At 44.9% G+C, this 15,136-nt stretch overlaps 1 protein-coding gene across 3 annotated transcripts in view; it reads left to right on the top strand.

The window, feature by feature from the left end:
- The window catches only part of BDH1 (3-hydroxybutyrate dehydrogenase 1), a 15,297-nt gene extending 161 nt beyond the window's left edge, over positions 1-15,136 (top strand). Inside the window, exons 1-7 of one of the 3 annotated variants that reach the window (XM_058843618.1) lie at positions 3-398; positions 1,137-1,268; positions 4,257-4,329; positions 5,822-5,932; positions 10,140-10,281; positions 11,792-11,944; positions 13,295-15,136. In XM_058843618.1, the coding sequence (XP_058699601.1) occupies positions 1,186-1,268; positions 4,257-4,329; positions 5,822-5,932; positions 10,140-10,281; positions 11,792-11,944; positions 13,295-13,764 (1,032 nt within the window). In that variant the 5' untranslated portion in view covers positions 3-398; positions 1,137-1,185 and the 3' untranslated portion in view covers positions 13,765-15,136. Of the gene's footprint in view, positions 1-2; positions 399-459; positions 782-1,136; positions 1,269-4,256; positions 4,330-5,821; positions 5,933-10,139; positions 10,282-11,791; positions 11,945-13,294 lie in introns of those variants that run through there. The other 2 variants (XM_058843617.1, XM_058843616.1) reach the window with 2 other exon arrangements.

Genomic DNA, 15,136 nt, shown 5'->3' with positions numbered 1-15,136 from the left:
CCCGCGGAGCTCTGGCAGCCGGGTCGCAGGGTGACCTTGCCCGCTGGGGGCGGGGGGCGCGGGCATCTCCTCTGCGCGGCCTCCCCCGCAGGCTCCACAAGCCGGGGCGGCCGCGCCGGGCCCCCGGTGCCTCGGCCGGACCGTGAGAGCCTTTGGGGCCGCGGCAGCCCCGTCCCGGAGGGGCTGGCCCGGGCCGGGCCTGCGGGACCTGCAACGGACCTCGGGCCTCGCCCCCTCCCTGCACACCTGACAAAGACCTGCGGGGACACCAACCGTGCTCCCGAATTTGATCAAACTATCGGGATTTCTAAGGATTAGCCGAGCCAGCGAGCCTCCTGAGCCCTGTCCGCTCCCTCCCTCTCCATCTCTCAGCGGTGCCCACCGCTGCTCTTTCTGCGGTAATCTCTCTGTTTTTCAGCCCAGGCCTGGTTTCCAGCAGGCCCCGAAGCTGCCGCGGTGGCGGCCCAGCCTTCGGCAAAGATGCAAAATACCCCTAACAAATAGATACCCTTTCTCAGCTTCAATAAATGGGCTGGGAGATGTTTTTTGTACCTTGGCTTAGTTTCATCCAAGATAAATATGATTGAAGTTGTCTTTCGGTACCAAAGTCTTGTCCTTGAGATGTTTTCACTCGGTATTGAGTTTATTGGTGGTTCCCTGTGCTTAGTCCAGCATCACCAGCTACTTAATTACAAAAAATTGTATTTTTAACTGCATGGCTGTACTAGCTGTAAAGCCAAGGATTGCTTTGGAAACATATGACATCATCTCTGACTTGAAGGTATATTTTTGTTTAGAATTATTTCATATAGTACATTTGAAATAATATATTCCATATGAGTACCTTAATTTTTACCTGTTTCAGAGAAAAAGATGTTCCATTAAAGATGCATTGAAGAAGGAGAAAATTACTTTTTCTTTAAATATCTCCTTGCTTGGTAGTTTACTTATAATGCTTTTTCTTATTTAAAAGCATCTTGGGTGGCTGAAGGTTGAGCTGTTTATCTCTGTGTGAGGGACTGCAAGCAGAGAAGATGAGTTCCTTTGGACTTTATTTTACTGTTGAAATACGTGGAGTCAGCATGTCTTACAAAATAATTGAGCAACTAAAACAGAGGTGCTATCTTATGTTGCAGAGCTAAGGAAGAGCAATTTTGCTTTTGGTAGAGTGTGCCAGTTGAAAACATGTTGGCCACCAAGCTGTCCCGCCCTATCTTGAACTTCTCTGTGAAAGCCCTGAATTTCAAGGACCCAGGGAATGCCTTTAGGTAAGTAACTTGGTGGAAAAGAGGAAAGAGTGACATCTTGAGTAAAGCACACGTCAGAGACTCACTTGATTTCAGTGGGACAGTTTATTTACAGTCACAAGGTGGTTGAGGTTGGAAGGGACTTCTGAAGGTCACGTGGTCCAACCACCCTGCTAAAGCAGGGCTTCTTTGAGCTGGTTGCCCAGAACTGTGTCCAGGTGGCTTTTGAGTATCTCCAAGGATGGGTGCTCTAGAACCTGCCTGGACAATCTGTACCAGGAGTCAGTCACTGAGCTGAGCACAGCAGAGATGGCCTCTGTATGCAAGGAGGGGTTGGCAACATAGTGTTTTTGTTGTTTTGGTTTTTTTTAACACTGCAGTCAAGAAGTTGTGGAGTAGAGCATTAATTCAGTATCCATCAAGAGGGTTTTTTTTTGATTATCAGCAAGCAGGCCTTGCTTCAGTGCAAGAAACTGTCATATATTTCTGTGACTTCATTAAAGAGGCAGTGAATCCCATGAAAAGAGAAAGTTGAGAGGAAAGGTTTTACTGAGAAATGGAGGTGGGCTGAGTAATTAAGCTGGTTTTTTTTTTCCTGCAAATGAACAGAAAATTGCCTATCTAATTCTAATTTCTAGCTCTGAAAAAACCCCAACATTTATATTGCTGTATGATTGGACCCCTATTAGTCCAAATCCAGAGCAAGTTGAATGCTTTCTCTGGCTTTGTTTTATAGTGGGGTTCCCAAACATCAGTGTGTGTACCACTAATTGTACATAAGCCATTTAAAAGTAGCTCATGACCTGTTAAACAAGAGGTGCCACCTCCAGTGTTGCTCTACTGCTGCTGATAGTGATGTCCAGCATCATCATGGTCAAGGGTGGCTCTGGTAATAGGCTGTTGTAGATAGCTAAGCTGTTAAGAGATTTCCTGTGCAAACAGACATAGGTCTTTATCACCTATTTGCTCCACATACACCAGAGTTCACCTGCAGGAATCTGCTGTGGCCTTAAAAATACAAATTAATGTTTTCTTAACTTGAGGAAAGAATTTTCAGCATATTCTTGTTTTTTTTTTCTTCTGTCTTCTGTTTTGCTTACTGTGTATTTGTGCTTTGTGTGTCTTGTACTCAGGGCAAAACTGTGTTGCATTTGCAAGTCCCCACAAGTTGCTAAACCTGCAATAGAAATCCAACTGTTCATTGAAAGGCAGTGCTGCCACTATACCAGTGTCTTAATACACTGAAGCAGCATTTATGTACTTGACTCTTCAAGCTGGGGACTTCTTTTTTTGGTGGAACTGAACAAAAGCATGATTACAAAAGCACAAATTCAATTTGAGGACCATCTGTGCATTCTAAAAGTCTCTGTTGTGGTCTCTAGAATTCAATGATGCAGAATGACAAAATTGGCTTATGGTGCATTAATGTACCATGTGGGGGCTCACATCACTTCCTGGCTGTTTCTGCTGATGACGTTCCTGCTCAGCACCAGCCAGCATCTGTTTTTCTTTTGCCCTTGCCTTCAGGTCAAGATAGGCAGAATGTCAAGTAGGTACTCTCTACAGATTATTGTGAATTGAGTGCAGCAAACCAGTGTTCTGCAGTGAAATAACAGGGCCAAACATGACACTGAAAAATAAAAGACAAGTTAATTCAACTAAAAGAAATGTTATGAACATTTCTGGGCACTTTAAGACACACCAAGAAACTTACTGTTGAGGTAGAGTTTCAATCCAGGATTGCAGGTCAGTGATGTTAACACACACTTTGCCTGGGGACTGACCTTTGCAGCAGTTAAGTTGGCTATAGCTATTTCAAGAGCTGGTTTGACTTGTGACACTCTAAGTTAGAAAAACAGCTAAACTGTTTCAGGAAGGTGAGTGAACACCATTGCCTGAATATGTCATCTCCTTTCCCATCTGGTTCAAAGCTTTTGCCTTCATAGATCCCTTGATTTCCTGAGATATGGCTCAGAGGCCAGTGTCTGCAAGCTGCTGTGCAGTATAGCAAAGGTCACCCTGGGAGAGCCTATGATGTCTGAACTGGAGATAATTGTGAATGATTATGCAAATTTACTTAGAAGACAGAAAAGCAGCCTGCAAGATAAGCTTTGGGAAGGATAGATGCTGTTGGGGGAGCCAGTGCTCAAAGCAAAAATGAAAAAGTTGGTAAAGTCCAGGGAGGTGACTGGCAAGGACATAGCTTGGGGTCACTTTGATTTGTTGTTCAGGCCTAGTTTTGATGAATGATGGCAAGGCTTAAGACAGAGTTATGCTACGTAACATAGCTTTTCTAAATGGAATCTCATTTCTGGAAGGCATTGTTGCTTTGCTCTAGTCTGTCTTTGTGAATGTGTTTTGTCTTCTGAGAGTCACATACTATGCGGAGGAGCTTCAGATCTGCATGGCAGGTATTGCTCAAAGACAGTGTTTCTTAGCTTAAATGGTTGCAAAAAGGGGATGTAAAATCTAGGAGTATCTAATGGGTAGACACTGCAGGGAAAGAAGTGTTATCCAGGATGAAGTATGGATGGAGCTGTGTGTAAAAGGAGTAAGACAAATCCAAGCAATTCAGCCTCAGGCTGGGTGTCAGAGACAAAGCCACAGCAGAATACTTTCATCGGACAAATTAATAACTTCCCATACCCCAACTTTGTGCAAATCTTAATTGAGGGTGTTGTTGCTTTTGAAAATGCAAACACTGCACTGCCTGTTTTGTGGGTGGAAGCAGCTCTGTACCTCTAGACCAGGAGCTATTTTAGAACACTTTGTAATACCCAGACAGCTTCTGCAGCTGGAAATAGCATCAAGGTCTTTGGAGAAACAAATGTGTCATACTGTAGGCTCAGACTAAGGAGAAGTGTAGACTAGATTCTGTCTTCCCAAATGACAATCTACATCATGTATGTAGGCAGCACTACATTCCTTTTCATGTGTATGTTGCTGCAGCAGGGTATGGACAAGATATTCCACATCTGACTGTTCTGTTGTTTTGGGTTTTTTTAACAGGCCCGTGCAAAGATTTTCCTTCCCTCTCTTGTCCCCATGTGGCAGCCGCTCTTATGCAAATGAAGTCGATCAGGTGAGTATGACTATGGCTTCCAGGAACTGGTTCTGCTGAGCAGGGGTTTTAAAATCCCTGAAGCCTGGTGACCAAACTCATCTTTCCAATTTGCCTGAAAGACTCCAAGCTGGACCTCTCAAGCATACTCCACATTCTTTCCTAGCACCAAGCTTCCATTGACGTAGCACGGTATGTGCTGCTAAGGATGGAAATAAACAATCATACGAGTAGGTTTTTTCTATTTTTGGAACTCACTCAGCAGATTAAATGTTCTACCTTAGAGCAGCAGGAATCTGCATGACAAATTCTTAATAAAGTACTCTGTCTGGAGTATAGTTGTTTAAAGATATGTAAAAAAATCAGTGTGTCCTCACCACTTCATCTGGAGAGTCGCCCTTTTTAGCAGCCCTCTCCTTGGAGATACTGACTTGCCAGGAACAGTGCCAGGCAAAAGGAGAGGGAGCGTCATCTTGTCTGTCTTGTGGCACAGAACTCAGCACTGTAGCGGTGCTAGAGCATGCACAACTTGCACCATAACTCTGGAACAGAGTTTTGGAGAAACTCAGATGTGATTCTTGCATCACTGCTGGGCTTCCAGTGTGAGGAGCCTTTGGTGCTTCCACCCAGCTTCCACCCTGATCAGTCCTCGAGTATGCTGGGGAAAGCCAAATTTATAGTTTGTTAAAAGAGATGAGTCAGAGTGAATTGCGGGCAGTTATTATGTAATCCCACCCACAGCAGCACCTTGGATTTACAATTGTTTCTGTTGGGCTGTCTGATGCACCATCTGATTTTTTAGCTTGTTATTTAACTGCTGCCTGTCTTTGGGTTAGAAAAAAGAATTTGGTGAGGGAAGGAGGTATACTTCTCTTTAAATTCTAAGTTGGAAATGTAGGAAGACCAAAAAATCCCAACCAGATAAAAAGAGTGATGACCAACTGGTCTCCATTTCATATATTAAACCCAGTTGAATCTTCTTAGGTCTTAGAACCCAGCTCTAGATGGCTAAGGTGCTCTAGAGATAAAGATGAGTGAGTAGTCAGTAAGATTAAAACATACCATTTCTTCACTCAAACTGTCTTCTCCATGCCCTAAGGGCTGCATATGCACAAGAGTGGACTCCTGCCTGTTTTGAACAATAAGAAACAGTTTCTGATGAAGGGAAAATATGTCTTGGGAATGGTCTGGTATATTTTCAGTTTTCAAGGTGCACATGAACTGCCAGAACATGGTGGTTTGCTTGGTCTGTTTGTCTTGGAAGCCTGTTGCCAGAGGTACTGAACTCCTCCATGCTGGGAGGGTGGTGACCCTGCCTCACTGGAGTGAACTCAGCATGAAAATGTCATTTCTTGTATTCAGGAGGCACTGGGTGGCAGGAGCTGGCAGTGAGTGTAGAGAACATCCCTGGAACAGACTGCTCCTGACCAAGGACATGACTTATTCTGTGTGCTGCAAATCACTAATTTCAAATACTCAGTTCCAATGCATTTTGTTCTGTTTTGTTTTGCAGATTGGCAGCAGAGCTGTGCTTATAACAGGCTGTGATTCGGGCTTTGGATTTGCCTTGGCCAAGCACCTGCATGACAAAGGTTTCATTATTTATGCTGGCTGCCTGCAAAAGGTAGGGAAAACAAAAGCTGTTCTCCGCCTGTGGCATGTGCAGCAACACATAGCAACTCCAGTCTTCCCTCTCCACTCTGCACAGCTTTCTGCCAAGGAGAGTTGGTAGCCCAAAAGGGAAAGACACAGGTTCTTGAATTTCACAGAGCAGAACCAGGACTGAATGGTATCTAGAGAGGTTCTTATTTAAATCACAGCATCGTGGTCAGTTCCATGTCTGATGAACTGGAATCCCAAATCTAATTTTATGGGCATAACTGTAAGCAAAGTTTGATGTCAGGCTGTAGTCTGGACCTTTCACCCTGCTCTCAGACTGTATATATTTATGAAGGGCTTATTTTGATTAATTTTGCCATAAAACCAAGCTGCTAGTTATTTTATAGCATGTGTTTTGAGCATAGTTTCTACATTCATGACTACAGCCATACCATGGTGTGTATTGGGGGGATCTCCTGAAATAATGGGGTACGTGATGGAGTCCCACTAGTGGAAATGAGAGAAGAATCAGGCTACAAACATCTTAGTGACACAGCCTTGATACGCTTTGCAGGAGAACTTGGTGTGGCAAAGCATTGATGGTCATGGAGAACAGGAGGGAGTTTTAGTCTCTCTCAGTATGAAACCCTGCGCTTTTTTTTCAGCTGCACAGCCCTTTCCTAACAGAAACAAACTTACTCCTCAGGATATCCTGGGGTGTGTCAGTTGGTTTGATCTAATCTTTTAGCTCACTCATCACTGTGAATGTATCTTTAATAGTGATACTATTTAAAGAGAATTTTCCAGGTATTCTTTAATGTTACTCGACTTTCTCCTATTTTTTTCCGTTATTACTAAGTTTTGCTTAAATTAGTAGTTTGTCTCTGCTGCATTTTTTCAGAAGGGGTGATTGTCTCGATAGCTCTCTGTCTTGTGTCTCAGTATTCAGCCAAAGATTTGTTAACCTGGGCTCCCTCTGCAGGCGTCACAGCAGAACAGGACACTTGGTACAAGCTGCTGCCTTTCAGAAGGGCTCAGGACAGAGGGTACATGAGTTCTTTTTTGATAGATGTTTCTACTCAGCTTTTGTAACTGAAGATCAACATTAGAGAATATAAGAACACTGCGAACTTAAAAAACCCTGTTTAGAGTAATAGCCTGTCTCTATATTGACAGAAGTCAAAAACTTCAGAGTTGCAAAGTTAGTTATAGATTTCATTTTTTCTCTCTGAGCTTCTAAAAAGGCACAATTTTCAGTGGACATATATAACAGTTACTTAAACCTCCCTTCTATTTTTGTTGTCTTCAGTATTTGTTCTACTGAATGCATGTTAGTGGAAAATCTTGGCCTCTGACAATTTCTACATAAGCTGACATGCAGCAGCATGCCAGAAGTCTTTTAGACTTTGATCAATATTTACTTCCTCACAGAAGAATCAGCAGAAAGCTTTGCAGTATCACCCTGTAATTAAATATTGCTTCTTTAGCTGAACTCACATGCCATATTCCAAATTCTGTGTGGCCTTGCCAAGAATGATAACAGCAGTTGTCATCAGAAAACACTGGAAAATGCCAAAGCTCCTCTGTTAGCTGAGTGGCCTCCTGTGTGTCTTCAGGCCATTATCCTTTCTGTAGACAAAAACAATTGCAGGAGACTGAGCTGATTTTTCACTGTGCTACAGGCTTCTCTAGCAAAACCATAAGTAGGGTTCTGATCAGAGTCTATTATTGCTGGTGCTGATTTTAGGAACAGAAAAAGCTTGGTGTTTTTAGATGCTAGGTAAAAGTGAAGGTAGAAATAGGGAACATAATCTTTGTCTTAGATATATTTGACCTAGCTCTGACATAGAGGAAATGACTCTGAAACTTCAGTGTCACTTCCATGGGTTTGTTTTTCACAGCACACCTGCACATCAGAAGCAGACTGCTTCTTGGGGAGCCACTGTGTCCTCAGGACATGCACAGTCTTAGGAATGCCATGTCCTTACTGCAGATTAAAAGTATGTGCAGTGCTGACTCTTTATTAGGAAAGATTTCCTAAAGTGGCCAGATCCTGAGCACCTATCTAACTGTAATTTTACTAAAGGAAGCATGATTGAGGAATATAGAGTCATCACTGAGGGGAGCCCGAGGATGGATCTGTGCTAATAGTGTGCTGTTTCACTCACAGTTACTTCCTAAGCTTTTCAGTGCCAAATATACTCATGTGAGAGTTGTGTTGATGCTGCATTGCCAAAAGACAGTGGTAGACTGGAACCAATGAACGCTCATGCTGCAGCTGTTTTATTTTTAGCTCTTTGGTTAATATATGGAGAAGCCAGCTGACACAAGATGAAGAAGGTATTTTTCCATCAGTATCTGTTACCATTGGACATATGTGATGTTTGTCTCTGCTGTCAGGAGTGTGATGGAACCCCTGTTTGCTTTGCTGTGTATGCTCAGGCCTGTTGCAGCTTGCAGGGGAATGAGAAGGCAGAGGTTCTCTGAAGAAGCTGGCACACAGGCTGGCCACTGCAGGGCTCCACAGGAGTCTTCAGAGCCACAGGGTGTTAGAGACCAAGGACACACTGATGAAGATACAAGCTGAAGCCTAGGAGCCCCAGAGAGTGACCATGGAGAGAGGAAGGCAAGGCAGCAATGTGCTTTTTGAGTGTGCAAGAGCCAAGCCCTCTTGCCACAGGGACAATATGCCCTGGGGCTGGCAGCAGAGATGTGCTGGTCTCCTGCTGTAGCATGAGAAGATCCTTTCACTGCTGTGTGTGGGCTGTGTATGGGCCTGGGGATTGTGAGACAGGCTGCATCCCCTGCCAGGAGACACAGTCATCAGGTGCCCAACTTAAACCATCTGCCCTTGCTGAAAGCCAAGGGAGTGGCCTTGCTGGTGTGGGTTAACATCCAGAGTCCAATTCTTGGCCAGGATCCCAGCCCCAGGAGGTCCTGTCAGAGTACCCAGCTGTGTGTGGGTGGGAGGGCAGGAGGGAGCTGACTTTCAGAGCCAACCTTGTCAGGATTGAGGAAGAAGATGCTGTGGAGGTCCCAGCAGAACTATGAAGCCTCTAAGGCTGGTAAAGTGCAGAGATTTTGTAGCGCCTCATAGAACTGGGATCAGGGAAAGGACCTGGCCTCATTTTCCTTCTTTCCTTTATTATATCTGCTGTTTTCAAGAGACTTGCATGTTTGCATTTGCTGATTCCCTGATGGCATTCCCACATTTGTCACTTGTATGCTTTCCAGTGCTTTGCCATATAAACTGCTTTGATACAACACTGCTTTTGAGTGAGCAACAAACTTAGCACCAAACTCTTCTCAGTCAATCTAACACCACCATCAAACTGCACATGAGACTTCTAATCACTCCCTTCTGTAAGCAGTGTGCTTCCCTAGAAGAGAGAGCAGTAGATGCCCTCTCTTAAGGACAAAGACTAACTGGTGTTAACAGTCTGTGATGGAATATGGAAGCATGGAGGAGAAGACAGGAGATGTTGGGTGGTTACGTTAGTGAAATGTCTCTGAACACTGTATATAAGTGCAGGAATGAGAGGAGCCAGGAAAAGGGTTTTTGGAAGATAGGTGGCAGAGAGATGGGGTTGTATGGCCTCCAAAGTGTACTCTCTGAAGGGAACTCTCACTTGAGCGACTGATGGGCAGCCTAGGCTCAGACTGCAGACAAGCTCCATCTCATTGACAATTGCCTGCTGGCATCTGACAGGGAGTGCCTGTGGCTTGAGGTGTACAGAGCAATCTGATGTCATTCAGCAGTCAGGAAACAGACCTGCTATGAAGTACTGGCCTGTTCCAGCTCAGGAACTCACTGGCCATTTTACACCATAGCCCCCCAAGCAAGTTGCTGTGGCCTGTGTCAAGCCAAGTGAGGATGGCACCACATGCCCACCACTGCAGCACTGGGACATAGTTTGGCTTCAGGAGCTCATACTGGGCAGTGAGTGCTTCCTGGGTGCCTTGCTGCAGCAGATTCACCTCTGGCTGCTTTCTTGAAACAGTTTGCACCAGCTGACTTGTTACAGGGCTCATGGTCAGATGGAGATGCTTGAGGAGCTGTGTTCTGCAGGAACAATTCTGTCTGCTCCCCTTCTTCTTAGGGCTGCAGGACTGTCCTGAATATTCTCTGACTGCTCTGTGCACTCTTTTGCTTGATTTGAGAGTTGGTATGTGTTTGATATTCTGCACAGGCTCTTTATCCAGATTGTCACCAGCACTTTCTTCCCCTCTAGGACAAGGGAGAGGGTGGCTCCAAGGAGCTGGATGCCATGAAGAGTGATCGAATGAGAACTGTCCAGCTCAACGTCTGTGACAGCAAAGAAATGGACCGGGCAGTGGAGCATGTGCAAAACAGCCTCGAGGACCCAGAGAAAGGTGTGTGCGTGCAATGGGCTCTGAGGCAACAGAGGGGGCAGGAGTTTTCTTGGCTGGGCTCCGAGAGCATTGTCAGGGCTTATTTCAAAAGCTGAGCATGTGATTGAAGGACACAAATCTTTGAGGAGCAGCAGGGCAGAGCAAATGGCCTGTTTGAATATTGTACCATATCAGAAAGGAGCTTCCCACTTCACACAGTGTCTAAAAAGGAAACTGCTTTGTTCTCTGCTAGCTCCTGTAGGGACATTGGCAAAAACCAGAGTGGTGTTCAAGGCTCTGGGATTAGAGCTTTGTTCCTGTGAACTGAAGTTTATTGTGACTCCCTTTCTGTCGTAAAACCTGCCCAGTGCCCAAAGATTGTGAGTTAACAATGGAAATGTCTCCCCCACTCTTTCAAAAGGCAAAGGGAATGAAGAGGTTTTCCAAAGAATTTCCCATGAAGCTGGCTGGGTATCATTAATGCTATTGTATATACTATGATTTAAAGTTCGGGGGTAGCTGTACTGGTTTCTTAGCCTGCCTACTTCATTCTGAGGTGATGACAGCAAATTCTGTGAAAGTATTGTGAAAATTGCCTTTGCTCATACATTTCTGAAGCCTTTCTATCCTTTGAAATACATTTTTCTCCTAAAGGATATCCACATTCAACATAAAATAGTTTTAAAGCAGAGCAACTGGTAATGTTTTGGTTTGGATTTTGCAATCCAAAAAAACCAATTTTTTTAAAATTTTCTTTGTATTTAATTTTAATCTATGGATCTTCTATATAAATTAAGTTTTCTATCTCTGTATTGTCAAGCATAGGCCAGAATGAAGTTGCCTTTCCTGGACTTCTGATAACGCAGATTTCAACAGTCAGTCAGTAGATAAGAATGAGTTTTTCTAAACAACAGACAAAAAGTCTTTCTCAGAGTTCTCAGCATGTTTCCTATACAATTAGAATATCATATGAGGAGAGTTAATTTTATTCAAAATTCCTTTTTAATCTTTCTTTTTATTGCCAAATGAGTAGTCTTCAGTTGTTGCCATTTTGATTGCAGCAGAATAAAAGGGAGAGGCAGTGTCACAAATGCTCACCCATGCTTACACCCTCCTTCCCAGTACTGCAGACACTCTAGTTCTTATGGTGACAGAAGGGATTTTACTTTGAAAGAATTACCCTTTTGTTTCTTACAAGATCATTCCTATTTATTTGCATTATCTATTTTGCTTCTTTTCAAAAATCATGATGGATAAAATAAGAGTGACAAGGAGAACAGCTTAGACGAGGCTGAAGTTCTCTGTTTGATAGCTCAGAACTTCCTGGGAAGCCTCTTTGCTGTACTTTGTGGCTGCTGTGTTGGGTGGTACAGGCAGATCTCCAAGGTGGTTATATTTGCCCAGGAGACTGAAGTGCTCTCTGGACTCTCTTCTGTCTGGTTTTCACTATCACAAGTCATAATAAAAAAGCTCTGTTCTGTGGTTCAGTAACCTATTAGTACGACTAATGGTGCTTGATTTTGTCTTGTAGGGCTCTGGGGGCTGGTTAACAATGCTGGGATCTCCACATTTGGGGAAGTTGAATTCACCAGCATGGACACCTACATGGAGGTAGCTGAAGTGAACCTGTGGGGGACTGTGCGAACCACCAAGGCTTTCCTTCCGCTCATCCGGAGGTCAAAGGGTGAGTGGCAGACCGCCTGACTGGCTGTCCCTGTAGCAGGTTCCTCATCCTGCCACATCTTGCTGTGTTAGAGACCAGAAGGTCTATGGCACTTCTCTCTGTACCATCTGCCACCTTCCTGCCTTCAGAGACAGAATGTGGTCCCCAGAAGACACATGGATTGCCTCACCTCTCCGAGTTGCACAGCAAGGCAGCAGGCCTGAAAACCAGTTATTTCTTTCCCATAAGTGCTGCCTTCTCCTGCAACATCCCACACAAGACCAAATCCATTACACTTTCTTTTACTTGTTCAGAAACTGCAGCTCACAATAAATTAAAGTGCCAGGAGCATTCCTCCCTGCTATATAAAAACCAGCTGTGGCAGGGCAGGCAGCAGCAGTATAAGAAGCTTCTTTCATGGAGGTTGTCATTTTGCACTGTTACTCTGGGAGCCTGTGATGTAGGAAAAGAGGGGGTTGTACACCAAAGGCATGCAGACCTGGAGCTTGCATGGGTCTCAGCATAAAGGGGCAAAAGCTTTCCTGTGCCAAGGCTTACTGCCTGACTAAATTAGAGCATTTTTCACTCTTGGGGCATCCACAGGCATTAACAATGTTTCCCTGGGCTGCAGACCTGGGTTGGATGTGGCCTGGGCAGCCCTTCTTCCATCATGGAAGGTTATCCACTTCTGAGGTCAAAGTTTCTCTTTCTAACACAACAATGAGCCCTGGTAGAAAGTGCCGAGAACTAACCTCTGCCTAGACTACAGTATTCACGGCCTCTTACCAGCATTTTCCCCAGCCCAAATGGATGGCTTCTGGCAGGGAGAAAGGTCTCTGTGCCTGGGGCCATAACCCAGTTGTCACATGGAAGAGTGCATTGGACTTAAGCTGCTCTGACCATTGGTGGTACAGGAACAATCCATTCCCTTTTGAGAAGCAGACACTGCGAGCCACCTTTGTGGCAGTCTTTGATTTGCAAATAAATAAGCTCAGGTTTGGTGCCAGAGGCTTTCCTTGTTCCCGCTTTCACTTGTCTGGGGTCAGTCCAAATTGCTGCTGAGCAATCCTGTTTCCCTCCATGCAGGCTTTGTCCAGCCTCTCCTGTGTTCCTCAGAACACTGAGCTTTGTGTCAGTATGTGCCTGTTCCCTCAGGTAGAAAGAGCCAAGGAGCACAAGCAGTGGGCTTGTTCTCCTGCCTGAAGGCCATTGCCTAGGACAGCAGTGCTCAGGCAGAGCCATGAGCAGGTCTGCCAGGCGGTGGGCAGGTGGGTGGATGCATGTTGAGGAACATGTTGGGTGGTGCGTGCCAGGTACCTGCTCCGGGCCAGGTGCCACGGCTCAGCTGTGCTCTGCTCGGCCTCTGCCTAGGTCGCGTGGTGAACATCAGTAGCATGATGGGGCGGATGGGCAGCCCTGCCCGGTCACCCTACTGCATCACCAAGTTCGGCGTGGAAGCCTTCTCCGACTGCCTGCGCTACGAGATGCAGCCCCAGGGCGTCATGGTCAGCATCGTGGAGCCCGGCAACTTCATCGCCGGCACCAACCTGTACAGCCCCGAGCGCATCAAAGCCATCGCCGACAAAATGTGGGACGAGCTCCCCGAGATCGTGCGCAAGGACTACGGCCGGAAGTACTTCGACGAGCAGGTCAGCAAGATGGAGTCGTACTGCAACAGCGGCTCGAGGGACACCTCGCCGGTCATCGAGAGTGTGGCGCACGCGCTCACCGCCACGGCCCCCTACACCCGCTACCACCCCATGGATTACTACTGGTGGCTGCGCATGCAGATCATGACACACATGCCCGCTGCCATCGCAGACCGGCTCTACGTCTACTGAGGCCTCACACACATAAGCTGTCCAGGTGGGAAATCTGTTTTAAAGAGAGCTTTGTACACACTTCCCATTAGTCCTTTTTAAATTTTTCTAACCTCATTTCAGAGTACTGTATTTTAGCTCTAAAGGGTTCATTTAAATGTCTGACATAACCTAAAAGGCAGTAATTTGCAAGGAATGTTTCATAGGCAGGAATATGTTATGTTTGTGCAGGGACAATGATTTTTTTGCTATTTATTTCATGTAACCCTTTCTTTTTTCACCTCAAATATGAAGCTATAATCATTATTTAAACTGCAATTGCTCTGAAGCGTTTTCAGAATAATTTCTGCCGATGGCCAAACACAATCTTCACAATTCCTGCCTAGGATGCAGCCTTCACGCCATAAAACAGAATCCCTCCATGCTCTAATAGCAAACCACTGCTTCCTCATGACAAAGAATGTCCAACTGACTTTTCCAGGCCTGGTCACAGTAGCCCAAGGCAGAGCAGAGACTTCTTTAATTTAGGGATCAGAACTCAAAAAATGCTCAAGGTGCTGAAACTGAGCAACTGACCCCATCCCTTTCTTTCTTAGAATTATACTGATGAAACATTAGAGAAAACGAACCAGTCTGCTTTTCTCGCATTCTTTCTTGCAAAGGAGTTCAATGACCCAGGGACTCAACTTTGCAGACTTTCCCCGTTGGAGTTTCTTATTCATATGAGCATTCCCATGACTGTGAGCAGCTTTACGCACAGGACTGCAGGTGTCAGGATTGGCCTGCAGTGACATTTGCCTTCTCTTCACCAGTATCTGATGAGCTCCAGAGTTAACTTGGAGAGGAGTTTCACTTGAACTCCTGTGGCTTGTGAGGAACACTGTGGAGCAGATGGAGCAGAGAGGGTTATAGTCACATCAGTGAATGCCCTTCTTGCCAGGGACCTCAGCTACAGCCAGGTATTTGTACAGCACCTTGCACAGAAGGGCCTTAACCCTGACCAGGCCTCCAATAATGCAGCACAGGTGATGATAACAATGATAACTTCCATTGAAGGAGTAACTGACCTGAAATACATGCACCATGACATAGATCTATTAGAACATCCATAACAATAAAGTTAACTTTAGGAGCAGTCTCATTTCCATGATGGTTGTTTACATATCTGAGAAACATTTGTTTTGTACTTTAAGAAAAGAAAAGGAAAAAAAAAAAAGAGCCTTTCATGGGGAATTCAGGAAGAGTAGATTTTTTTAAGCTTGAAAGGCAAAAATAAAAAATAATTAATGACCATTGTTAGTGAAGTTGAAAAGATCTCATGTGCTCTAGTAACATACTGTGACATGATCAAACTCCTTTGGCTTAATAAATGTATACATGAATGGTGACAAAA

This window comes from Poecile atricapillus, chromosome 8 (assembly GCF_030490865.1).
Source record: "Poecile atricapillus isolate bPoeAtr1 chromosome 8, bPoeAtr1.hap1, whole genome shotgun sequence".
Lineage (NCBI taxonomy): Eukaryota > Metazoa > Chordata > Aves > Passeriformes > Paridae > Poecile > Poecile atricapillus.
Note: the sequence above shows the minus strand (reverse complement) of the source record. Positions and strands in the feature narration are given on the sequence as shown.